The 26005-nt window shown below is 48.2% G+C and overlaps 2 protein-coding genes across 3 annotated transcripts in view; one reads left to right on the top strand and one right to left on the bottom strand.

Moving 5' to 3' along the window:
- Positions 1–4836, bottom strand: part of SLC4A3 (solute carrier family 4 member 3) — a 33668-nt gene extending 28832 nt beyond the window's left edge. Inside the window, exons 1-2 of the mRNA XM_034061718.1 lie at positions 4747–4836; positions 224–364 (exon numbers count right to left, since the gene is read on the bottom strand). Coding sequence (XP_033917609.1) covers positions 224–277 — 54 coding nt within the window. The 5' untranslated portion in view covers positions 278–364; positions 4747–4836. The remainder of the gene's footprint in view (positions 1–223; positions 365–4746) is intronic.
- A 244-nt stretch (positions 4837–5080) lies between these two features.
- STK11IP (serine/threonine kinase 11 interacting protein) lies at positions 5081–24465 on the top strand. 2 transcript variants are annotated; one of them, XM_031053195.1, is made up of 24 exons: positions 5081–5291; positions 5392–5594; positions 7631–7705; positions 7975–8070; positions 9003–9110; positions 9315–9386; positions 10306–10435; positions 10621–10724; positions 11348–11437; positions 12511–12552; positions 13009–13176; positions 13459–13540; positions 13645–14007; positions 14181–14371; positions 15266–15376; positions 16137–16332; positions 17793–18287; positions 19797–19912; positions 20103–20200; positions 20388–20566; positions 20816–20900; positions 21355–21437; positions 22961–23187; positions 23491–24465. In XM_031053195.1, exons 1-24 carry the CDS (start codon positions 5237–5239, stop codon positions 23629–23631), a joined length of 3510 nt encoding a protein of 1169 aa, XP_030909055.1. In that variant the 5' UTR covers positions 5081–5236; the 3' UTR covers positions 23632–24465. The 2 variants fall into 2 exon arrangements, with proteins under 2 accessions (XP_030909055.1, XP_030909056.1); XM_031053196.1 differs by lacking the exons at positions 5081–5291; positions 5392–5594; positions 7631–7705; positions 7975–8070; positions 9003–9110 and adding an exon at positions 9811–9987 and having other exon boundaries at positions 9314–9386.
- Positions 24466–26005: the final 1540 nt, after the last annotated feature.

Here is a 26005-nt window from a genome sequence, read left to right as displayed (position 1 = left end):
GCAACCTCTGGCCCTTTCTGGACCACAGCTTGCTGTCTGTATGCAGAGTGGATGTGGGCTTATGGGCAGCCTTGGGGTACCTTTGTGCAGACCTGCCCCCTGTGAACAGAAGCTGTGTCTCCTACTGCAGCAGGCCACCGGGACATGGGTCCTGCACTCAGCCTGGCAGGAGCACAGTCCCCAAGGAAGAGATGGCCACTTTGCTGCTTGATTCCCACCTCACCTGCTGCAGGTCGATGAAGACATCTCCTACGGGAGGGGACTCTCCAGCTGCCATTTTGGTTCAGGACCTAAAAGCCTGGACAAAATATCAACCCTTCTCTTTCACCGGCAGGCACCCAGCAAACCTGGAGAGTGGCATAACCTGTGGAGAGAGGGCAGGACAAGGGAATGTCGTGGGAGATGGCTGGCCACTGCCCTCAACCCCCCTGGCTCCTAACCCAGAGAGGTCATCTCACCAGCCCTTGGGGAATCTCCCCAGCATCACTAGGGCAGGTCTGTCCCACAGTACATTGCAGTGAGGGAGCGAGAATGGCCCAGTCCACACTGTTTTGTGCACCAGCTATAACAGTTCAAGGGCAGGCGGAACCGTGTCCTGCCCTGAGTGACCTGCTTCATGGATGGTGCAAGGGCCAGCTGAGACAGTGGCTACACGTAGCTCCTGCATGGCTGAGCAAGAGGAAAGGCTTCCTGCTCAGCCATCTCTCAATCAGCACATCTGTGCAAAGCCAGGGTGTGACTGGCCACCGGGGATGGATAAAGTTGGCAAGATCAGGTGCTGGGAGGGCACGCTGGGAGCATGCAGCAGAGTGGTCCTGTGCCACCTAGCTTTAATTGGACAGATCCCAAAATGCCCAGAAGGAATCTCAGATTGATCCGTGCAGGCCAGAGAGATTGCACAAGGACAAACAGCTCATCATTCAAACACCAAACACAAAACAACACATTACAGGGAAAGAGGCCAACCTTCAGACTGCAGATCTGTGCCCTGTCTGCACCAGCCTGGCAGAGGGATACAGAAGACCCCACAGGCAGCCAGAGGGAGCACTCTGCTCAATGTGAAACTGCAAGCGAGGAAGGCAGTGAGGGGCCACAGTTGACAAGGAGTGGGATGGAGACTAACACAGAAACATTTGTAGTCATATCACCTACGGCAACAGTGCAGGCTGAGCTCAGCATGGGCTGCACCCCAGGAAGAAATGGCGATGGCACAGAGACTGGCACTGGAATAAACAGACCTCCAAAAACTCATCTAAACTCAGAGTTTGTATGTAAGCACATGTACAACGCTGTGGACACAGGGATAAGCAGTCATCTCACAGCACAAGAAAAGGGACATTTGTTAAAAAAACAAGGGTAGAATATAAATGAATCCAAAACTGGCAAGAGAAAACATTTTTTCAATGATGTCATCCAGGAGGAAAAACTGCAAAGTCAGAGGATAGCCTGGCCATCTCTCTGGGTAACAAGCTGTCATATTTATGACAAAGAAAATTCGGAGAACTTAAACCCATCCTTCCAAACCAGCTATTCTGCAGCTATGAAAGCTTTGGAAGAAGTATTATAGGTAATATCCCAGTAACCTGCTCAGGAGTTTCTTACTGTCTCATCTGAAGTTCCTAGCGTGGGCCACTGCTCAAGACAGGCCACTGAAACACTAAAATAGATGCAGGGCCAAGGCATCAAGACTGGTAAAGAAAGGATTGGCTATTTGTAAGGAACTTAACATCCACAACTACAGACTGCCTGCAACAACATGTTGCAAGCACTACTACTTCAGGGGACAAAATGACAACAGGGCTTTGGACAGCAGCTCATGTAGTGGCAGAATCACTAAAAACTAGCAAAATGGTAAAGGCCATTTAACAAAAGAAGTGCTAATGCTCAGCTCCACCTCTGTGCCACTCATGTGCCTTGTGGGGCCTCCAAAGGAAATTGAAAACTACCAGCAAACCTGTGAAACAATGTGCTTTGTTTCAGGTCAAGCTCAGGTTTGTCTGGAGATAGGCAGAAGTTCACAGAGGCATTCATGCTCCACGACTGAAAGATCTGCTGGAAGCAATGAACTCTGCTGATTCCAGCTTTTCAAGATGTTACACTGAGTTTAAAACTACACCCTGACTGCTTAAAGTTAAAAGGAAGGGAAAATCCAGCACTTACTCTTTCTTTACCCACCAAAGCTACGTATTCTGAATTATGCTGAAGATACGTCACTAATGACACTGCTGAACAGCTAAAAGCAAGATAGTTGTACTAGCAGTAAAGTAAGAGAGCTCTGGAGACTTGCTTTGAAATTTCAGAGGGAATGTGACATGCCCACAGGGTTTCCATCAATCCTCTGCTCATCACCATGTGAAAGTGGGACACCAAGTATGGGCACCCTGAGCCGGCAGGGCTTGGGGCAGAGCTGCTGAAGGGGGCTGTGCTTTGGGCTGAGAGAGGGGCAAGGGTGGGAGCCACATTCTCTGATGCTAACCCTATCACCCTGTTGCCTTCTCGAGAAGGGAGAGGCAGTGGCCTGGGATGTCGATGTTAGTTAGTCGATGGCTGGCCACTAGAGGCCACTTGCCCCTTACTCCGTGCAACCTCTGGGAGAAGGGCTGGATGGATCCGTATTCAGATTTGGCCTGGCTTTTCTAATACTTTCAACAGACGGAGTTCAGAGAAAAACAACAAAAAAAATGCCAGTAGGCCAGAGGGATTGATTTATAAGGAAAGGTTAGGAGCTAAATTTGTCTGGCACAATATGGGATGACTAAGATGGGGAGGGGACAAGCCAGCAGTCTGGAAAGATCTCAGGGGTGTTAAATGCAACTAAAAATATTTTTTTTTCAGACAGCCCTGCACAGTAACACTCAGAAACAGGATACAATTTAAGAGAAACTTAAAATGACGACCAGGGAGAATTCTGTTACTGAGCATCATGCTGAAGCGCCCAGCCTGTGGGCAGCACTGTCTGGAATGCCATGAGAAGCACACAAGACAAGGCAAAAGAAGAAAAAAAAACAACAGTAAAGAAAATTGAATTAATTATACCTTCATCTCACTGTATCTCCTGGTTATTGGGAGTACATGATTCAGCATTCCCACTAGAAGTAATTTTCAGTAATAGAAGCATCACGCTGGCAGGCAAGATTCAGACAGAGGCCAGAAAAATCCACAGCCTGCCAACCTGTGCACACTCACACCTCCCTGCTCTCTCTGCAAGCATATCAGTAAACACAACTGGTTCACCTAAATCACCATACCTCATAGGCCACCTGGACTACATGAACACTGAAGGAAAGCGAGCAGGTATGCCCCTGCTACACTGGCAGCTACAGCGTCTCCCACATGTTGCTTCCTCCGACCCCCAAAGGCTGCTTCACAGCACTAGTGCAGAAGCTTTCCTGCTTTGCTGAGAAAAACTCATCTGGTGTGTCTTTGAGGGACAGAGGCAAAGCAGTTCACGCTGCCCCTTTGCTGTAAGGATGAGCCAGGAGGGCTACAACAGGCTGCCCCAGCTCAGAGGCAAGGGGCTGCATGGGAACATCATCAGGCCCCACACTCATCTCCTCAGCTCTTCCCTAATCCCCTGGCCATCGGGCTGAGAATAATTTAACTGTGGAGTGTCTAGACCAGGAATGGATGTTAAGATAGGGATAAAGCCACAGGGGCAAAGCTGGCCTGGGGTAGAGGAGTACAAGAGACTCTGGCTGACAGACACAGACAGGAAGGGCTCAAAAAGGAGGAGGATTAGAGGCCTGGGAAGATTTTCCTGGGAAGACAGACTGATGAGCCTGTCCATGGAGGAGGGGAGCAGGAGGGGTGCTGCTGCATACAACAAAGCATTCGGATGCTGCTATGACAGTCACAGCCTCAAAAGCTGACTAACAGGAGTGAGCTGCACAGCTTCTACTTCTTCCCTGCCACAGCAGGAAGGGGGGGACTCACACAGAATGAAAAGATGACACACAAGACAGTAAACACACAAAGTTTTCAGGCATGAAGTATTTAACCTGTGGATCTCTGCCACAATCCTACGCTGAAACTGATAATACATAAATATTTTATAAAGCTTAAATATTTCAGTGAATCCTATACCCTGCTGAACTAGCCTGGATAATCCACCATAGCCATCCACTTTCAGAAGCACCTGCTCTGTTCCCTGACTTCACAGGCCCTTCACAGAGGTACCAGATGGGACAAGCTCACACAGCCAACAGAAGCACACACAAACGCAAGAGAGCAAAAGCCACTTCGAAATGGAGCACCAGCACCAGACAGCGACAAAGAGAGACCCCTCCACTGGATGCATGGACAGCTCTGACGGAGAGACACACGTACAGCTGGGGAAGCAAAGGGATGTAGGCAAGCGTTGGGGATGCACTGCACTATGTACAGTGCCGTGTCAAGCCATGTCATGCAGCCGGTATGGTGTGGTGTACAGGATCACAGCACACCAGGCACCATGCTGTGCACCATCCAGCACTGGGCACCATGCCGTGCCCGGGTCTGTGCTGCGTGCCATGCCATGCACCATGCCCCATGCCATAGACCACGCTGCATCATGCCATGCACCACGCAGCAGCCGCACCACACCATGCACTGTGCAGTGCCCGAGCGTACTGCTCCCACCGCACCCGCGGGCTGCCCGGGCTCAGCGGGGCAGTGGCGCTCCCCACGCGTGTCCTCGTGGCCCGTGGGCTGCTGCAGCCGGGGCGGTGGAGAGGCAAGCGCCCGCGTTAGCTCCCGCCCGGCCCGTACCTCGCACCGCCGGAGAAGAAGAGCCGCCCGCCGCCGCGCCGCGCCTCGGCTCCGCCACCGCGCTCCACACGACACGTGCCGTTCCGTGCCGGCGGCGGGCGGCGCTGCGGCCCCGGCCTCCCGCCGGCCTTGCGCAGGGCGCGGCGCGAGTCCGCGGCTCCGCTTCGTGCCGCCCGTCCCGGGCCGCCCCCGCTTACCGGAGCGGCTGCGGGGGGCGGGGCGGGGCGCTTCCCCGGCAGCTCGGGGCGGCGGCGGGGCGGGGGCCGAGGGGCGCGGGCCCCGCCGGGCGGGAGGGGGACGCTGGGGCGGGCTCCATGGCAACCGGATGTAAGTGGCGGCGCTCTAGCTGCGGAGGCCACCTCGGTAGTGCGGCGGAAGAACGCGTCTCGGTGGTAACGCGGAAGTGCGAGAGGCCGGCGGCGGCGCGGGCCGGGTTGGTCCGGTCCGAGGTCATCTCGGCTCCGCCGCCTTGGCCTCTCCCCCGCAGCAGATGGCGGAGACGGAGACGCTGGTGTGCGGCCTGGCGCGGCTGCTGCAGGAAGCGGGTGAGTGGCGGCAGCCGCGGGTCGGGCCGGGCCAGTGTGAAGGCCCCGTTGCTGAGGCACCAACACTCACGGCCCGGCCCGTTCTTCCCCTTCCCTGCAGGGGACCTCGTCCTGGATGGCTCCAGCACGCTGACGCTCCTCACCCCCACCCTGCAGCACCTCACGCAGGTCTTCGAGCAGCACCTGGGCTCCCGCAACCAGAACCGGGGCTTTGTGGCCCTGCCCTCGCACCCGGCCGAGACCACCGCCATCCTCCAGGCTCAGTTCCTCTTTGACGTCCTGCAGAAGACTCACTCCCTGAAGGTCAGTACCTATCGTGGCCGGGGATGTGAGGGGCTGGGGTATTGCAGGGCCTAGCAGCAGAGGTGGCTGGCACAACTTGTCTGCTTCAGAGTGGCCTCCTTTGGTTCCCATTGACCCCACCTTCCGTGGGTCGGGTAGCTCTCGCAGGGTTATTGCATGAAGCTGTAGTTCAGTGTGTAGCTGCTTTGCCTAGGATCAGCCATGCAACTCAACGGGAAGCTTTTCAGAGTTGAAAACAGGGGCAGCATGAGTTAATTATGTTTTGACCTTGGTAATGTGTTGACATTGTTGAGAAAATGATTGTTTCCTGAAATGCTTGAGCAATTCAGGCAGTTATCTGGCAGCTGAGTGCTCTCTGAGTGATGATTGATCTGCACGAGGCAGCAGAGCCACGTTATGCTAGCAGAGCAGTTGGGTGTTTTATACACCCATGACTTCTGCTTATTTCTGAGTTTTACATGCTCCTGCCTGGGCAGTAGTTCTGGTTGATCTGTTTTGCAGCATGGGACATTGCTAGTAATACGTCCTCGTTAATTTTAAGAAGTCCGTAATAAAGATAAAGGTACCGTGCTAGGGATTCTTCAGAGGGCGTTTTGAAAGGTGGTGTGTGTTATGAGGCTGTACTTGTCACTGGGGCACTGCTAGGAGGGTAGCAGAGGTGAAATGGGCCTAAAAAGAGAAGGGGAATTAGCAGCTGTTCTTAGGTTCCACAGCAGTGCTCAGGAGATGTGGCTGAGTGCTACATCATGTGATGTCTTTAAAGGTGATTTCCTTATGAGACAGATTGGAAAGATTACCTGAATGTTGCTGGGAACGTTTTGTAGCAGTGTACTAGGGTAGAGATTAGAGGGTGCCCCAGAGCCCGTGGAGAAACGTGGGTCTCCTGGCAGGAGGAGGTGAGAAGGCTGCTGCAGGCAGGAAGATGTTGTGGTGATTGATGCTGTTAACAAAAAAATAGGCTCTTTCTGTAACTGACTTGTAAAGAAGGAGAAGTTGCCCATTGTGGTGTGGTAACTGATTTGCTTGGGGAAGGTGGTAATTATATCAGCCTGATCAGATTCTTAGGACAATGGAGTGACAAATGGCCAAGACAGGATATAGAGCAAGGATGGCATCTGAAAGAAACTTCACTAAACTGATCATTAGAGCTTCCCAGTGGGAGCTTCCCCTACAAATGGTTCTGTTCTACATGCTGCATTAGGGCTGGCAGGAAGTGGGCAGTGATTAATCCCCACCAGAGCTGTAACTGTGGAAGTGGCTGCAGTGATGAGGCCTTGGGATGTCTGTTCTGCATCTGATGAGTCACTTCTGTGTGAATGTGGATGTAGCTGGCAGAGATGGTCTCTCCATTTGTACTCTGCTGTCTGCAGTGGAAGTGTTAACTACTGCATTACTTGCTTTGTCTTAAATACTGTTTATGCACTCTATAGAAAGCATAAGAAGCTGAATTTAATAAGCTGCTTTGAACATAAACACAGCCTAACTACCCTGTGGTGCAATTCTCCACTACATTATGCAAAGAGAAGGTTTGCAGGTACCTCAGTCTAATGCTAACAGTGTCTTGGAGACCAGCTCTGTTTTCCATTGTATCTGCTTGTGATTTGCCTTATTTGGCCTGTTCTACTGAAATGCATATGCACACATCCTTCAGCATAACTCCTACCAGTGTTATACTTTACCTCAGTTGCTCGAAAAACATAGCTCCAGCAGTTAGAGTTGTCTTTACTTATTAGATTTATTAGCAGGGGCTGGTGAGGAATCCCTTTGGTTCTGAAAGTGGTGAAGCCATGTGGGTAGGGGAGAAAAAGTGAGTTCTATGGTGGTCTTGTGCTACCCAACATGCTTTTCTAATTGAGCTCTTTTGCACTATGGGGCCACGAGACAGTCCTGATACCAGCACTGGGAGTGAGCTTGTTAGAGAGCACCCGAGCTGGAGGGGGGTGCACCTGTTTAAGGTGCTGCAGTCAGTGCATCAGAAGGGGGGTATTGCAGCACAAATTGAGCTTGAGGTGAAACTTATTCTCTGATTTCTCTAGCTTGTTCATGTTCCAAATTGTATTTTGCAATCTGCTGTGAAGATCTTCCCTTTTAAGTCCCTCCGGCATCTGGAAGTAAGTACTGGAGGTAGAACTGGCTTTGAGTCTTACCTACTTAAGTTTTGTAGTTGCAGAATGTCTCCTATAAACTGGGTTGGCTTTTCTGGCTTCCCTAGAAGGCTAAGTCTGAACTGGGGCAGCACTTGCTCAGGGTGAAGCCTGGGTATGAGCAAAGGCTGGAGTGCTAGGGAGGGAGGGCTCCAATAGGGAAATGGGGTAGACTGCTGCTCTTACACTGTAACATTTTGGTGTGTGTTGTCCTTACTTTCTCGTGACTGCTGCAGTTGAGGTCTGTCCCTCCGCACTGTCTCCGAGGACTGCGATTTGTCTATTCTCAGCTGGAATCTCTAACCTGTTGCAAATGTATCAGTACACTGGAGGTGAGTGTATCTACACAAATTGTGAGGAAAATTGCAGGAGAAAGGCTGTCTTGATCCTACAGCCCTTCCCACAGGGGAGATGTAAGAGATGGTGTTAACCATCTTATTAATCCATGTTGTACATGGCTTTTTCTCTCTTCCCTATTGTGGGGTTCTACTCCTGACTCAATGTTAAACTATTCCCTGACTGGATACATGTGTGCACTGTAGTCTCCATTTTATGTGCTTAAGAATTCCTAGCTCTGGCGAATTTTTTTATCAGCTAGGCCTGACCATTCTGTGTGTCTGGCTGTTTCCACATTCAGAGGCCAGCAGCTGACCAAGGTTTGTTCCATTGTACCAAAGCAGCATAAAATTAGAGCTGATTGTCAGAGAGAATGCTGTACCCCAGTGTCTTGTATGCACTGGTGCCCAGTAGGTTTCTGAGACATGGAGGCAAGCTCCAGGCATGGAGAACTGAGTAGCGTGGGCTGTGCTAGCTGTGAAACTTGGGCACAGAAGCAGCTGCCACTGGAAAACAGGAGCTGTTGGTAGGGAGTGCTTTGAGAGTTTTTGTCTGCCAGCGCACAAGTTGTTTGGTCAGGGTTTGTGTATCTTCTGCTTTTATGCAAGTCTGGAAAAGGTTTTGCTGGCATGAATTTTTGTGCATAAGTGTTCAGAGCCTATGAATTGTAACTTGTTAGATTAACTGTTGCCACTTGAATGTAGGAAGAAAAAGTATCTTGCCTTTTTTCTAAATATCTAGGTGTGGAATTCCCACCACCTCCAAATACTTGAACTAGTGACATTAAAGTAATTGACACTCTAACCAAGGCAGGGTCTGTAAAGCACAATATGTCAGCCTTGTTCCAGACTAGCTGTTTTCATGTGTTCATCTGCTGTTACTGTAACAGCTAGTACTCATCAAGGAATGACTCTTCCTTTCTTCCTAGGAAATCATTTCAGCATGTGGTGGTGATCTGAGCTGTGCTCTCCCATGGTTGGAGTTGCAGATCGTGAACTTCAGCTATAACTCGATCACTGCGTTGGATGACTCACTGGTGAGTGGGGCATCCTTCCTGTGTGACTGAGGGGAAGAGAGGAGATAATCACAGCCAAGAACTGGGCACTCTACTGATACTGCTATGTGTGGGTGGGAGGGAGTGGGAAGTGTTAATTTTGCTGGCCACTCCCATTAGGACAGGGTTTCCATGCTTCAGTGGAGACATCTGTAGGATCTGATCTAGTATCTTTTCATCCTTCAGCAATTGCTGAATGCTCTGAGGGTCTTGGATTTGAGTCACAACAAGATCCAGGATTGTCAGCACTATTTAACCGTGAGTATCTTGGGCTGAGCACCAGAGTTTCCTTGAATGTACAGCTAAAGTGCTGTACTCATTCACCATGTTTCTGCTAGGTGAAGTATAACAAAAGAAATTAAAGATGTGGACCAGCAGGCATGTGATTTAGAGCTAGTGCTTGCAGCCTTGAAACTGTGGTCTTGTGTCTTCAACCTCTGTGCTACTGAGGCAGAGAAGGCAGTGTTCCTCACCTGTTCTAAGACAGAATACTTAGTTCTATGTATCACTTGGCACTCCAGCATACACTGTACATACAGTCACCATGCAGTGTGCACTCCACTGTGGCCAAGACTTCACTGTAATCTGTGCAGCAGGTGGGAATCACGTAGCTGGCATGGGGCTATAGAGACTGCTGTTTGGTTTGTTCAGACTGCCAGTAGCATTTCCTTCTTGCTCTCAGAAATCTCCTGTCAGCTATTTTAGAAAGGTGGTAGTCCATCATCTGTGTCTCTGAGGAATGGCAGTGAAATCCCTGCTCTGCTGGGCTAGATCTGCTTCTTTTAAGAGAAGCTCTGAAACAGCTTTTCATGGGGTTGGAGAGGCTCACAATGTATCATTCACCATCATTCTTGCAAAGGTAAGAAAGGGCTATTTTTGGTAATTTAGTCCTCTTGGTGAGGCAGGGGGTTCAGACCCTTCCTGTACTCCATTGAAGTTGATGAGGGGGGAGAAAGCTGGTCCTAGCAAATTTTGTAAAGCAGCTGGAACCTGGTGAGCACACCTGGACAAACCATTCCAAATGTGAACATCAGAATCTTACTGCAGAAATAATCCCTTGTTGGGTGACTTTGGTGGGATGGAAAAAATGGTAGGGGTTAGTACCCTGTCTTGAGTTCAGGGTCAAGCTTTGAACCATGCTCCTAATTGATCCAGTGCTGCTTTTCTCTCTGAACAGACCCTTACAGAACTAGAGTACCTCAATCTGGCTTATAACTTCCTGTCCAAGGTGCCAAACCTTTGCATCTTCAGCAGATCCAAGCTGGTGACTCTGATCCTACGCAACAATGAGCTTGACAGCATTAATGGTGAGCCCACAAAGGAGGAGCATTTCTGAATTTGAGACCTTTCTCTCTTCCTTCAGGAGGAATCAAACTTGAGAACTTGGACACAGCTATTTTTACTAGAGTTCAATTTTGGGGAAAAGGGGTAGGTGGAAGGTTCTTAAGTTATATCTTCTTAGCTTGCTGATGGCTTCCTGCTTTGTTTGCAGGGGTTGAACAGCTAGTGAATCTGCAGCACCTGGATGTGGCCTATAACCTGCTGCTGGAACATGCCCAGCTGGCACCATTGTCCACCCTGCACTATGTAAAAAAAGTAAGTACAAAGCTCGATGGGTTGGTAGGTTATGGTCAGGGGATGCAAGGTGGAGACTGTGTGGTAAGAAGAGAGTTTTGAAAGAGCAATTCAACTCTTGAGCATTTAATTTAATGTGGGAAGCTTATGCGGGAGCCTTGAGAGACCCTCTTCAGTCTTCATTTTGGGTGACCCCTGCTGAAGCTAAACTTTTTCCATATATTGATCTCTACCTTCTTGCTCCCCCTTTACAGTTTTACACTGTCAAGTTCAGTAAAGATCCTCCCCTAATCCTCTCTGGATTTTTGTGTTCGGAGAAGTCTGAAGGAGGGTAACTGCTGTCAATATAGTGCTTGTGAGGGAAGACAGCCTGCAGAGGACTGCTCTCACAACACTTCTCAGTCAGTACTGAAAAAGCTCCTAATGATTTAGGGGCATGAGTAGGAAGTACTTCAATTTCCTTCTGTGTTTGTTAAACAAATTTCAGGAAGCACTGTAAAAGCTTAGTCCTCCCCTGGCTTGACCACTGTTCCGCTGCAAGAATATTTCCTGAGGCAAAGAGAGAGCCTAGAGCCTGCAGGCAGATTAGGTTGGGGTATAGAATATTGCTTCTCATGACAATTTCTCTTTTTCCCTCTATCTAGCTGCATTTGGAAGGAAACCCATTATGGTTCCATCAGAACCACCGATCTGCAACCCTTGTACATCTGTCCCCCCGTGCAGCCTCCTCCAATGTGAGTATTAGCCACCTGCCTTCTGTCCCTGCTGTTGAATGTGTAGGGTATTCTGACACTTGAGGGAAAATGAAGGGAAAGAATTTCATAAACATGAAAATTTATTCCAGTGGTGTAACAGTAGTGATTGTTTTGGGGCTTTTTTGGTTTGGAATGGGATTGTTTTGGTTTTGATTTTTTTTTTTTCAGGTAGTTTATCCTAGAATTTTTTATGTGGTATGCTGGCCAGGGCAAAGCTGAATGCTGATCTCAGGTTTGCAAGACCTCAGATCTTGATACATCTTTTTACTTCATCAGTTTTGCTGATGGTCCCAGAACTGTACTCTGTTCCTGTCAGATAGTGACTGTATAGCTGGACTTTGCAGAGAAGGGCACTCACTGTCCTGCCCCCCTTTACCTAATTGCATACTCCTTTGATAGCTGTGGCTGTCTCTTTCTTTCTCCCCATCACTCCGCTCTCAACTAGGTGTCATTGTTTACCTTGCACTCTGGTGCTTAGGTCAGTTCTTGGTAATCTTATTTTAAGTAAAGAAGCCAGCAAAGACAGTGTTCTGGCAGTTTAACAAAGTAAACTTGCTTGCTAAAGGTCAGAGGTGTTCCAGAGCTCATCTCCCTTCGTATTAGTGTCAAATGGCTGGATTCATTGTCTTCAGTCTGCATCTTGGAACAAGATTTCACAAGCCTTTAAGTTACTTGGAAGCTAGGTAGACTAAGGGTAGAAGTAGGGAACAAGCTTTGAGATGATAGTGAGTACTACTCAAAACAATTAGTGAGTTGTTGCACAATAATATATTGTATTGCTTCTGCAAACTTGGATATGTTTCTGTGAGTTGTGAAGTCTGTAAACATGAAATACAATGGTCCCTTCTAACCTCATATGCTATTAGATCAAGTAGCTGCAGCTAAATAAGTGATTGATTGGAAGGAACAGGATTGTTTCTGGTAGTCTTTGCAGTTTTGTGCCAGGGATCTCAATCCTAGGGTGGTCTGAAGGGGAATGTGAGTCAGCAGATGTTGTCCTGAGTATGTGCCAGCCAAAAGGAATCTGACTGCAAGTGCATCTCTAATTACAGTTCCTCTTGGATGGGGAGCCGCTCTCTTCCTCGGATCTAATGGTAAGTACAGTTGCTGTAAACTGGTCTTACTGGCTTTTGAGTGGGAACTCTGACAGGTTTTTGCACTGTCATGTGTATGGGCTGCCTTGACTCTTTGACATAGTCAGTTTTGGCTCAGTCCACGCTGATTGCTTGTAATTGTTGGGACTGGCCATGGTAACTTATTTTTCCTATGTAGCCTTGCAGAACTTGGAGCCTTGCCTGTTTCCTCTTTAGGTACTATCTGGTACTTGACACTTGAATTACATGTCAGCAAAACAAACAGTTATTAGTTTTCCATCTGCTGTTTTTAAGAAACACTGAGGTTGAGTTAAATTAGAGTGGTCATGATAAACAATCCAGTCAATGGGGGAAGTTTGGGGTGAGGGGCAGGAATGCTGTCAGCCTGAGTTGTGGCTTGGTTACTGTGTCTTCCCTTTGCACTCAGTAGGCAGCATTCTCTTCTTTTGGCTTTAGCACCTTCCAAGACTTGTGCTAAGTGTGTCACAGTCCATCCACACTTCTACCTCAGAGAAGACCACACTGGACCGCAGTGCTCTGGACAGTTCCTGTGCTGCAGACTTCAGTGACAGTCAGTCTCCAGCAGAGAATGTGGCTGTGAGGCTCCCTCGGAAGAAAAGCAAGGTCTGGGACTGAGACAGCTTCTTAACCATGCAGTTGGCATGTTGGGTGAAGGGGCTGTCTTGATGTGGAGGCCCAGTGCAGTGAGCTGTGGTCTTGTTCTGACTCTAGTAGTGCTGTGTGTTAGGAAGGGGCTGGGCTTAATGTCAGTCTTGTTATACTGTGATAAATGTTTCATGGTGTACTTCTGCACTGTAGCAGCTACAAACCCTTGGCAGAGCCCCTCATCAGATGCCATTTTGATTATTCTGGAGCCTCCAACTATTCTTATCCTATTTGTTCCAGGGAAAAGTCAAAGTGCGCAGAGCAAGCATTTCGGAGCCAAGTGACACAGAACATGAGCCCCAGGCTTTATCTCTCTGTGCTGGTGAGGCTTGGCTTCTTCCTCAGTAACATGGCAATTGAGCTGCGCATAGAGGAGTGCTCTGGCATGGTGGCTGTTTTCATACTTCCCAATGTTTTTCTATGCAGGCCTGGTTCTACAGCATCAGAAGGAGATGAAGCGTTTGGACAGCTTCAGAGATCGCTTTGGTGTTGACTGGCTGCAGTACAAGAGACACCTGGAGGAGCATGACCAAGTACCTGTCATCTGCCGTAGTCGTTCTGCAGATGAGATCACAGGCAGACCTCCTGCAGTGGACTTGCAGAATGAGAGCTCTGACCCAGAGCAAGAAAAATCCCAAGTATCCCAGAAAGAATCTTCTTCCCCTTCGGGCAGTGCTAAGAAAGAGGAAGAGCCTGAAGAACAGCTAGATGAGCCTGTGGAAGGAGAACAGAGAGAAGAGGAGGCAGATGAGCTAATGCTTGGGGAGGAAGAAGAGGATAAGCCAGAAGGTAAACAGGTCCTTTCACTGCTGTGTTTGAGAGCTTGGGTGATGACAGAATAGATGGCCCAAATGTGACATCCCTGAAACTATCATGATGCACAGTGGGAAATCGAAGGACTTGGGCCAGGCAGTTCTGAAGCCTGCTGTGTGTACTAACCTGTACTGTGTCTTGTTTGACAGTGGACCTTTGCCAGCCAGTGCTGGTGAGCCAAATAGAAGGTGAAGGGGACCCAGAGCCAGAGTGGATCTTCCTGCGAGTCACAGCTAAGCATGTGATTGAGGTGGAACTGAAGGCTGCCAGAGTCCTCCACAAGCTGGAGCTGAAATGCCTGCAGAAGGTGGAGACCTCCGAGATAAGCTGGAAGAGAATGGTGAGTTCTGTTTCTGTGTGAGCCTTTGGCATTTTACTCCCTGTGTGAGCCAGCATTATGGATTTGGGCTTCTGTCAGAGTACCCTGCAAGTCTTTTCCTGGCTTGTGCAAAGCCTGAGCGTCTCTTCTACCCAATGCATCTGTATTGCTTAAAAGTACCTGTGATAATGCAGCATAAACCAGCATCAGTTCTGTTCCAGAGGTGGATTAAAAAAGGCAATGTCTGGACTTGTTCTAGTGTGCAGGCTTAAGAAACTTATCAAGAGTGAGTCTAAATGAAATGTAGACCTCCTTCCCATTTATTCGCCATTGGGATATCACCCTAGTCTTGGAGGACTGGGGATTGCACTTTTTCTCAGTACAGCACTGAGCCTAGTGTGATGTTTAGAAAGCTACTGGTAGCTCACTGGACAGTTTTCCATTTGCTCTAGGTGCATTCTTTAACATCTATTTAGCTTTTGTGGTTCCTATGAAAGGAGAAATCTCTTCTTCCTTGTAGTAGGATTGTAACATTCAATGTGCGCATGAGCATGTTCACATGCCTCTTTAATACTGTTTTTCTCAAAAGTTTCCAGTTCATTTTTTTTCTTCCTGCCCTTGTACGTCTTGAATGTTTGTGGCTTGATGATCTTCTGAAATACGTCTGTGAAAGGGGGCTTTGTTTGAGATGCTTTATTCTCAGCACTAGTAAACTTTATTACTTATTTATTTAATTATTTGTTGGTTTATTTGTGCCCATTTTACCGAGCTCCCAACTGCTATATGCTATGGTGGGCTACTTAGGGCTTACTAAATTAAGTGCATGTATGGTTATGTTTCTGCCAGTTGTAAACAAATATCTGTATACTGGAACTACAGCCTCTTTCTAGAGCTGGTGTTTGCTGTCTCCTGCAGGACCTGGAGCGAGTTTTCCCTATCCTCACATTGCATTTCAGCTACATTCGCAAGGACCGACAGAAGCGCAAGTATGTGGTGCTTGAGGACTGCCCAGAGCAATGCCTGCAGGTAGGGAAGGTAGAGGGGGAAGCCTGGGGAGGGCAGCAGTGTCCTTAGAAGACACTGACTTCTTCCAGCCAGCTCAGGGCCCCTGTTCTGAGAATACGTGTGCATCCACTGCCCTGTGGCAGCCCATGCCTGGCTTGTTAGCTCAGGATTTCTTCTGCTGCATGTATGACCTGCAGAAGGCCCTGTGAGTATGGCCATTAGCCGTGGAGCTCCTCTAGCATAAATGATGCTAGCGGGGAGAAAAATTACTAGTCAAGTTAGTGATAGTTGCTTGTTGTCTATGTGCATGTTTCCTGAGTGCTGAGTGATACACTAGCCTGTACTCAGCCCTCTGGACAGTGAGAGTTATGCAGCTATGGTCTGCACAGCTGCTTTAGGGACTCTGGTCTCAAACCCAACTATTTTTCTCAAGGTACTGTTGTTTAAGTACATTTAAACAAGTTGTTAGAGAGAAGGCACAAATAGATGGGACCTTTGAGACCAGAGTTCCAGGGAGAGCCTATCACTATGTAGCTACAAGGCATAGGTGTGCAAAAACAATTTATCTTGGTCTTTTGCAGTACCTTTGGCAAGTACCTTTGGCAAGTCTTGCACAGACTGGCTGTTGTACTTTGTTAGCTGGGAAATTGCCCTATGCCCTTCGCACTCTAAAATGCTGTAATGAGACATGTGAGGAGACTTGTTGATGTCAAAGGCTCGCTTTTATTAGGATGGTTATAGCTGCCTGATAGCACTCTATTCTCTGTGCATTTACTTTTAGTGTGTCCTTGAAGTATTGTCCCCAGCTGTTGAGGAGAACCAGCGAAATCAGGACCAGGAGAAGGGATCCACAAAGCTCCAGTGCCTAAAATGCAAGCAGGAGTTTTTGCAGTCCCTGGTTTCCTGGCATCAAAGTTCCTATCCTTCAGATGTTGAAGATGCTAAAATCCTGGAGACCCTAGTTACCTCACATCAAGGTAGGAAGTAGTGCCCAGAAAAAGAATGCTTGCTGATGTCCAGGCAGACTATGAGGATGACAGCTGTGGTGTAGAGCACAGAATGTATAGGACAGGGTGATAACTTGGCTGTACTGGAATTAAAACCTGTTATAGATGTACTCTCACTTGGCCCACTTGAACAGGGGAGAGCCTCCCTTGTTCACTTGCAGGAATAAGCCACTGTTCTAAGGTTAAGCGAACAGCACATCTGTTGTGCATGTCCGGCAGTCTGGGAGACCATAGGGGATGGTCCACAGAAACCTGAAGTCTGGGAGGAGCTTTAAACATCATGTTGTCTCTTGTCCTGTTGAAACTGTGGCCAGTTCTGCCAAAGAGACTAACTTGTTCTAAAGGGCTTTTGCTAACAGAGCCTTCTAAGGAAATCAGCTCCAGTATTTCAAGTAAAACTTTAGCTGTTGGACATCAGAAAACCACCTGGAACCCTAACCTAAGTCTCCCTGGCTGTAATCTTAAGCCCACTCTTGCTTTCTTTATAGGGGATGATTTACTCATCTTTTTTCTTTTTTTGGTGGTTGTTTTTGTTGGTTTTGGGTTTTTTTTGTACTTGGGGGCTGTTGTTCTCCCCCCATGACTAGGCCTGTCTTCTGTTCTCCAGACTAAATAAGTTCAACTCCCTAGATAATTTGCTTGTCAGTCAATATCACATACAATCCAGTTTTTATTGCTGGTCTCCTTTGTACTCTTTCTTATTTTTCTCTGGGTGTCTGAAACTAAATGTGGTTATTTTAGCTGAGACGTGGTTAGTGCTGAATAGACATCACCTGATTGCTGAATTTTTCAAAGTTCAGTTTATATTTGGAGTGGAGAGTGCCTGGGACACTTTCTCCCCTTGCACCAGGGTAGTGGGAGTCCCAAAATCCAGCTGGGAGTCTGCTGTGATGTGGTTAAAGGGAAAATCAGGAATTGGGGTCAGGAAAATGAGAACATCTGGAGAAGGGGCATGACAAGCTTGTGGTTTGGCTAGCTGAAGGGTAAACTAAGGTGGTGTAAGGATGCTGAGGAAGGCTGGTCATGAGCTTGGGCTTCAAGGGCTATGTGAACACTTGTGCACATGAAGTGGAGCAAAGCCATGAGCCAAAGCCCTGATGTAGTTCTGATTGCAAGTACAGCACACACCAATTACCTAAAACTGATCAAAGCTGTTTCAGGTGGATGTTGGTACTGAGCCAGAATTTCGCAGTGATTTGTGAGGGAATGTGTGTAGGATATGATTCTGAACAGAGTTGCTCAACCAGCTGCTCAAGTTGGACTGTAACTATTGTCTGCTTTGAAAGGCATGGTTTCTGGTTGGCAGATATATATATTAATTATATATTTATGTATTATATATAGATAGATAGATTATATATATATTAAAAAGTAAAATCTTGTTGGGAAAGTTGTTCTGGTTTTAGTTTGTCCCTGACAACCTCCCACAGATGCTGCAGCAGTTGGTGCGTCCATAGTCTGTCCCAGTTGTTCCAGTGACCACGTGGTCATCCTGCCTTCAGAGGTATGCTCCAGCACACCTTTACCACCTGGTCCTGAAAGTACGAGTGAGGACCTGTCAGACTCTGTCCTGGAGGAAGGCAGCCAGCAGGATGGCCCAGAGGAAGCACCTGCCCTGGCCAGTGAGAGTGGGAAGTTCTACATCGGCCCGGAGGACAGCTCAGAGATTGACACCAACAACAGTACCAGGACCCCGGAGCTGAGCAGTGACCATGACGGCACTGTCCATTCCAGCTCCCGCAGTTCAGATGGTGGCTGCGGGAAGAAGGAGCTGGGTATGAAGAGCCAGTACTTGTCCTTCAGCCACACAGACACCAATGGGGGCAGCTTGATGGAGAGCTACCGTTATGGTGTTTCTCGTGGGCCTACTCCTTCCCAGCTCTCTTTGAACTCTGAGTCTGAGGAAACATGGAATCTCAGTCCCTGTGAGTATGTAGCTGTGCTGGGTTTAGGGGTGTGCAGTTTGGTGTTGGGCTTTATCACTGGTGCTTGCAGGGTGCACTGCATACAGTTTAATGGGAAAGGGGGGGGAGAAGGGTCATCAAGCATGAGCAGCACTGATCATGGGTCTTGTGAGCAGAGTTTTTTTTATTCCCAATTCTGTTCCTTCTTCATGCCTGAAGGTAGGGAAAACTGAGTCAGCTCCAGATCCCTAGTATTGCTCAGACTCTGAGTAATAAGGTCTTGTTCCAGGAGCTGCACTGCTCACTTACAAATACACTGGCTTCTTGTGGCACCAGTGAGCTGCCAACTGGAGCATTACCTTTGGAGAATAATATGCAGAATTCCATAAAATATGCATTTTTTTCTCTGACCTAAGAACATTGTGAGGCCAGTGTTTTTATAGAAGGAGATGGTTAGTGGATCTACGGTTACTTGTGCTTTCCTCAGTGGTCTTTGTGAGCTTCAGATGGTAAAGCCTTTCCAAAGCAGAGATTGTGTGCTGGCTATGTGAGGCCTATTGTGCAAGACAGCAGTTAGTAGGAGGTCTGCAAATGCATTTTATGAAGGACCTTGGATTTCTGATGTATCAGACTGCCTTTGCTTGGGCATCAACTTGTACTTTATAGAGTAACTTAAATTGGAAAGGAGCTACGGAGATTATCTGGTCCAGCTCACCAACTGACTTTACTGCAACTGCAGTCTAGTCCCGATTTGCAAACCCATCAGCTTCTTGATCTATAGAGATCTCCCCCAGCCTTTCAAGACCACTGTGCCTCTGAAGAGGAGTTGGTATAGGATCAGTGTTTAGGTCTGCCATATTCAGTCATACACTTGAAGTGTGGGAAATAAAGCAGTCTCTTGTTTCAGGACAAATCACAAGATTCCAATTAAAAACTGAGCCCATGTAAAGGCTCCTGCTGAGGAGAAGTTGATGAGTGTAGTTGGTGGGGAACAGTCTCTGCTGGGAAGTACGTGCTCTCAGGCACGATTGTGGCTATTGTATAAATTATTTGATCATACAATTGCATGACAAACCTAATTGTGTTCTTAATCAGTTTTATTGCTCTCTTCCTTAGTCTCCTTCATCTTTACCCCAGTCAAAGTCAGAGTTTAAAAAGCTGACCTGAGCTGACACCAGCTGAAGTTAGAAATGTTTTTTTGGCTTTGTGATTAAGAATTGCCTGCCTGCCAAATCTGACAGCAGAGCGATGTCCTCCTGTGACTGAACAGTTGAGCAAAAGTTGAACAGGGGTTAGAACAAAGCTTTGTACATCTGTAAAAGCAAGTTTTAGAGTGATAGAGTCCCTTCGTGTCCCCCCATTTAGATCTGGTGCCTGGAAAGCCCTGGCTTTGGGCCTTTTTATAGGAGAGAGACTTAATGGAAACAGGTGTGTAGAGGGGGTGACACTGCTGCCCTGGTGCCAGTGTGCATGCTGGGGCAGCACCTGGACAGTGAGCAGAGTGTCAGTCCTGCCCTTTGTCCTTCTCAGCTGTAAATGGCATCCTGAACATGAGGGACTTCCATTCAGTGGACCATCGCCTGAAGCTGTACTTGGATATGGAGGTTTTTGAGGAGAACGCTGAGGAGTTCCAGTGCTTCCTTAAGGTGAGCTTCTGGAGCACCACTCCTACAGGTCCTTGGCTGTCCTTCATGCCACCCTGCAAGTTCTGCATTGGGATGGCATCCCAGAGACTGTGGGGTGTGAAGGGAGATGAAGTGTGTTTGAGCCAGTCCTTTCCAGGGGTGGGCTGGCAAGGGGCAGGCCAGTGCTGTGACCATCCTCTCTGTACTGTAGGTGGTCATGGTGAAGTTTGGCCGACGGGAAGAATTCCTCTCAATCCTGGTTGCCTCTGATATCAAGATTTATGTGCTGGAAGTCACTGGGGCTATCAGGTGAGGCAAATGGTGGCAAGTGAGACCTTGCAGCAAGGCTGTGAGTGTTGGGTAGCGCCAGCCTGTGCTAGCCTTACCCTGGAGGTATGGGCATATGCAAAGGCTCTTCTGGCAAAACTGCTGCAATCTGATGTGGGAGAGGAGATAGGATAGCCTGCTGCAGCTGAGGACTGTGCTCTGTGATTAGGGGACAACCTGCAGACTGGCTGAAGAAGAATGATTCTCACTATCTGTCTGATATTTCCCATCTGGAAGTGGGACTCTGCCATCAGAGCTTGCGAATGGAGTTTGAGAACCCAAAAGCCTCCTACAATCTGCTGATACGGAGCCAAAGCTGCTGTGACCAGTTCCTGCAGACCCTGACATGTAAGCGCAAAGCTATAGCGGGGGCACAGAGTGGGAAGAGGATTTGGAAGATTTGCTCATGGGAGAGCTGCCAGGAGAACTGTAGTTTGTGTTGGAAATTTACTTCTTGCCAGCTCAGAAGAATGTTGGGGGAGAACCCCACTGGCATCATAACTTCAGTGCCTCTCTGTAAACTAGAGAACCATCCTGAGCTATTATGTACTGCCCTTGGCTTGCAATAAAAGATGTCTGCCTTCTCCTCCTCTTTAGATCTCCTGCAAGAGATGCCTGCTAAGCGCAGGAGTAAGGTGAAGGAAATCCCCACGGTGGAAATGAATCCACATCATTGGCTATGGTAAGAATAGCCTTTGGGAGGTTGTGGTTTTGGGCAGAAGAGGATGTCTGCTTGTCCAGCAGTGCCTGAGAAGCATAGTACTCAAAACAGGGCAGCACAGGAGGAGGCACCAAGCCTACAGTTGAGATTTAAGGTGCCTGCTGCTCAGGGGGTGAGCAAGCAAAGGGGTGTCATGGACTGAGCCAAGCAGGGCAACTTCAGCTTCTCCTGAAGGAGCCTGAGCATAATATAATGGAGAGAGAGAAAGGGGGAAGCTTTTCTTTCTTGCCTTGCAAGAAGCATTTGGTTCCTAGCTGTCAATGTGAGGAAGAGTAGGAGAAAGGACTTGTACAACATCTGGAAGAGACAGGTCCCTCTCTTCCCTAAGGGGACAAGGAACAGTAGCTAGCTCACAGCAAACCTAGACTGGAAACAGAGTGCTCCCTTGATTGGCACACTGTTGTATCTCCTCCAGGCCTCTGCTGGACTCCAAGACCACAGATTCTGCAGCTGCAAATGACACTTGTTTCTTCTACCTGCTGGCCTACCTGATCCAAGGTACAGGAGATCTCAGTGTTCGGGTGTCCCACACCTTGTGCTGTCTGCTTACATGCTTGCTTTTTTAGTGTACAGCCTGTTGGGAAAAAACTGGGACATTGGTCCAGTAGCAAGATGGCACAGGGGCATGGGTGAGGGCTCTTTTTAGTGTTGTGATGTGTTAGGGTAGCAGCATGCTTCTTCCTGCATATCTGGTGAGTCTCCCAGCCCTTTTCTATATGGAAGTCCTGGCACTAGGGAGCAGCTGGTCTTGCACACCAGGTTTGGTGACAACTCAGAACAGCTTCTGAGAAGCTTGAGATTATCTAAGGGCTGGATCGTTGCCCTCAGCTGAGTGAAAGCTTGAAGAGTCATACACACAGCTGGCTTGTGTGGGGAGCTAAAAGGCTTCTCTGTTTGGAAAAACAGAAGCAGGTGTCCAGAACCCAAGGAAGTAGAACAGCAGCAGCCTGCTGGAGCCCATGAAGTTCTGTTCCAGGGCTTGCTGAGGGCCAGATGTGTTAAACCTGGGATCTGAGTATTCAGTGAACAATTCCAGTGTCCTCTTAGCCTGAGAGACTGAAAAAATTCAACCTAGCTGTTAATCACATTCTGACCAGTTTGTTACTGCTCTTGCACCCTTGTTTGCTATTAGCTATTGGGGATGTACCAGAGAATGAGAACCAGAAGGCATCTGTGGAAGTATGTTTATTTCTCTCCTGAAGCTGAACAAAGAGCCTTTGGAAGAGCTTAGTGTGGTTTTCTTCCTCTACAGTTTTCTTTTTTTGAGTATGGTGCCCAAAACTGCATACAGTTCCAGCTGATGCCTCAGTGCCAAGTAGACAGAACTAGTTAAACATCCCATTTCTGATATTCCTACTAATTCCCAAGAGTGAGATGTGATGATGCTGTAGCAGGTTGTGATCCCCTGTGACCTCAGCCACTTCTGCTAGTAGTTCCCTATTTGTGTGCATCTGACTTATTCCCCAGTTCTAGTGCCTTAATTTGAATCCACTGAAATCAACTGGATATTTATACTCCCACCAAAACTGCATTGCTTCCTGTCATACTTATGACGTATCCCAACTTGGTATTAAACTTTATGTGTGTGCTCTCTGTTCCAGCCATCGCATATCTGCAGCCAGACAAATTCAGGACAAAAAAAAGTCAGCCTTTTAGCTGCCTAGAACTGCTGACTTCTAAGGAGTAATAAAGTATCATTTAAGAGGTCAAAAGACTCAAGTGTTTTTTCCTGCCTTACATGAGGACATAGGCTGGACAAGGCTTTCTGGGAGATGATCTTTCACATGCATGCTCCTGCAATGGGCTTGGATAAGCCCAAGCAACTCCTTGGATAAACTGGTCAAACCCAGACACATTTAGCTACCCTTCACCCCCTCTTCAGTCAGGAAGCTGGATAAGGCTGTTCACCCAGTTACTGTTGCTGAAAAGGATTTCCCTAGGGGAGGAATGGAAAGCAAAGCTGGTTTTGTGGTGACTCAGGCTCTCAGCAAAGTATCTCCTATCCCCTCATAACCTTTTAGGGGCATCTGCTTTCCCTGTGACTCTGCTGAGCACCCGAAGCATGCTGTTTCTGCTGGAGGAGAATCACCAGTGGCAGGTGCAGCCCTGCTTGGATGAAGACCACAGGGCAGAAACATCTCCTAGGAGCAACATTCAGTTGAAGGAGAAGCAGCCTATCAGCAGTATTAGCAGTGTCATAACCTATCGTCTCTGTCCTTGTGACATCAAGCTGATGCTTTACGATGAGGTAACTGGGAGAGGATCATGGGGCACACAAGATGCTGTGGGCTGGATTGTGCCCCAGTCCTGTTCCTGCCAAAAATTAACTTGGGGCTGTTATCTTCCATCCTAACCTAGGGCCTTGCACCACAGAGGCAGGGCAGCACAGGGAACTGCTGTGTACAAAAGTCATGCAGGGCTGGTGGCAGAGATGGAGAATGTCACTTTGGGAGGAGCTGGCAGCTGCACTGGGGAATAGCAGCTCAGGGCTGATGAGTGCCTTTCAGGCTAGGCCTTGCTCATTCTCCTGCTTCTCTTTCATTTCTCCCAGGTGCTGAAGGTGGAGAGCACTTGGCACATCCGCACAGAGTGCCCTGAGCTGCTGGCAGACCTGGTGGAGTGGATCCGCAGACCCTGGGAGGAGATGTTCTTGATTGAGCTACGGAAGGCTGTGTATGAGGGACTGGAGTGAGCTTGCTTGCTGTAGGCAGGCAAGACCTGGGAGTCCAGAGTGCTGCTGTGCTGGCAATGGTGCACAAGTGTCTCCCATCTGACTTTGCTGTCCTGTGGCCTCTGCTTTCTACTTTACCCTTGCCCCTGGTCCTTTCTGGTGAGAAGGGGAGCACATGATGGTCCAGACTGCACAGTCACTCGCTCGCACTGGGCTGGCCATGGAAGGAAGAGGTGTAGGGTGTTCCCTATAATACTGTATAAGCTACACAGTTTTAACTTGTCAGTGTCTGCTAGTCTCCTTCAGGGTCATATGGTGTGTCACCAAAGGAAGAGGGGAGCAAGGCCAGAGCATGTTCAGTGGGACATGCAGTGGTATTTGGCAAAGAGTAGGCCAGAGGCAGTTGGGGCCTGTGGCCTTTTTAGCAGGTTTATTTGCTGCCTTCCTAGCTGTCTTAGAACAGCTGCCATTATCTGCTGCTGGTATTTTTTTCCCTCCTGCCCACCCTCACCCCACTTGTCCACTGCTTCCCTAAAGCTGCTGGCTTCAAACAGAATCCTTGATTGCACAAGGGCATGAGCCATGTTGTCCTAATAACCCCACGGAGAGTCCTTACCTGCCTGCCTGCCAGAGCACAGCTCCATCTGCTACTGTAATTTGTCACTGGGGAGGAGGGAGCTATGAGGCTGTTGGCACAGAAATGTGTTGCTCGTTGCTTAGGGGTCAGGACCCTGGGTGGGCACTGGCAGGTAAGAGTGACGCTTAGGCTTTTCTGAGCAATCCAAAAGCAGGAGTCTATTTTAACATGAGTTTTACTATTTTCTATCTTAATAAAAGCTTATATTTATTGAATTGTCACATTTTCCTTGTTTCATCCTCTTGCACTGCTGTAATGTATTTGTAAGGTCTTGCTGCTTTGCAGCAGCCTCAAGGGTTCCCCAACCTCTTGCAGGGTTCAAACCATCCTATCCCTCTAGTTCCAGGTGAGTGCTGATGGGCTGCTAGACTAATCTCTTCTATCTGCCTGGCTCCCAAACAAGCAGCAAACCAAGGAACAAAGCCCAGACAGAATTAGGCTGTGCTCTCCTGTGACAGCTGGCCTCTGGTAAGCATCGGGTGGGCTTCTAGCTACAGCAAGTTGCTTGCTGGCCCTCAGAGGCATGCGTCTCACAGGAGCTGTTGTGGCTGTGGAAGTGGGAGTACCTGCCCCATAGTTCTTCCCTGTACCAGGCTTTGCCTTGTCTCAGCCTCTCCTGCAGAGAGTTAAGTACAGTTCAGAAAATGCTGCCTTGCCTGGGCTTGCTGTGTCACAGGCTCTTCTGCATCCTCCCCAGTGAGAAATACTGGAGATACTGTCTGTCTGTGGGGTTTTGATACAGTTGAAGGTGTCTGTGGAGGTCAATGTGCATTAAGGTGCTGCCAGAAGGGATATGATACACCAAGCAAGGACCCTTCCTGGTGGTGACTTCTGTGTTCTTAAGAATGTTCAATCCACAGTTTCTGGGCAAGTTTTCTGACCACTGAATTCTTAGTAACAAAACCTCTATTTTATGCTGAAGTGAACTTTATTTCTATAAAGATGTATTCATCATCAGTGACCTCATGCCTGTTTTCTTTGGATGCTGCAGCTCTTTGCAACAATCTCTACAACATCCAAACTTTCTACCTACCCAAAGCTGGTGTTTGTGGCTTCAGTTTCTGTCATCTAGAAAACAGCAGTGACTGATTCCGGCAGCATCCTGCTGCTCCAGTCTCTGCTGGACAGATGAGTTAAAGTTTCCCTCCCTGCTCAAACCCAGCTATGCCATCCTCATAGCCTTAGAAGAGTGGCAAGTTCAATTTCCATAGTTTGCAATGGTCTGAAGTATACACTGTTTGATGCTTTCTTGGAATTGCTGTACTATTAGACTTTTTCCTGTCATTTTCAGAAGCAGTTGAGTTGCTGGAGGCCTGCACTGGCTGATATTTTTATCTAGCCTTCTATAGACTGGATTGACACGAACTGTACTGTCTCAAGGCAGATGTCATAACGCATTCCACTTTCTCCCCTCTTCCTAAATGGGCATATGGCTGCTGCTCTCCATTCCTTTGGAGAGATCTCAGATCACAAGTGGGAGTGAGCCCAGTGGATGCATGGCCAGCACCTAGCATTTTGGCCAAGGGAAATGAGCTTGAGAGAGCTGAGCCTGTAAAGACCAGCAATGTTTTTTGTCTTCATCTTGCCATTTAAGGAGCTTGTGTAAGTTCTGTCTTCAGCTGTAGCTGCATTTTTTCACAAAGGCAAGAGTCAAAATTGGAGTGACCAGCTTGTTGATGACTCTTCTGAAAAAGCCCATCCCTGGACCTTACTTTTCACATCTTAGCTGAGCTGCACCTTTGTTCTGCCACACCAGTG

Source organism: Melopsittacus undulatus, chromosome 4, assembly GCF_012275295.1.
Source record: "Melopsittacus undulatus isolate bMelUnd1 chromosome 4, bMelUnd1.mat.Z, whole genome shotgun sequence".
NCBI lineage: Eukaryota > Metazoa > Chordata > Aves > Psittaciformes > Psittaculidae > Melopsittacus > Melopsittacus undulatus.
This window is presented reverse-complemented; position numbering and strand designations above follow the sequence as displayed.

Coding starts and splice junctions, on each gene's coding strand:
- STK11IP (XM_031053195.1), top strand. CDS start 5,237: ATGGCGGAGACGGAGACGCTGGTGTGCGGCCTGGCGCGGCTGCTGCAG. Junction 5,292..5,391: donor GCGGCTGCTGCAGGAAGCGG/GTGAGTGGCGGC, acceptor CCTTCCCTGCAG/GGGACCTCGTCCTGGATGGC. Junction 16,333..17,792: donor CCTAGTTACCTCACATCAAG/GTAGGAAGTAGT, acceptor AACCTCCCACAG/ATGCTGCAGCAGTTGGTGCG.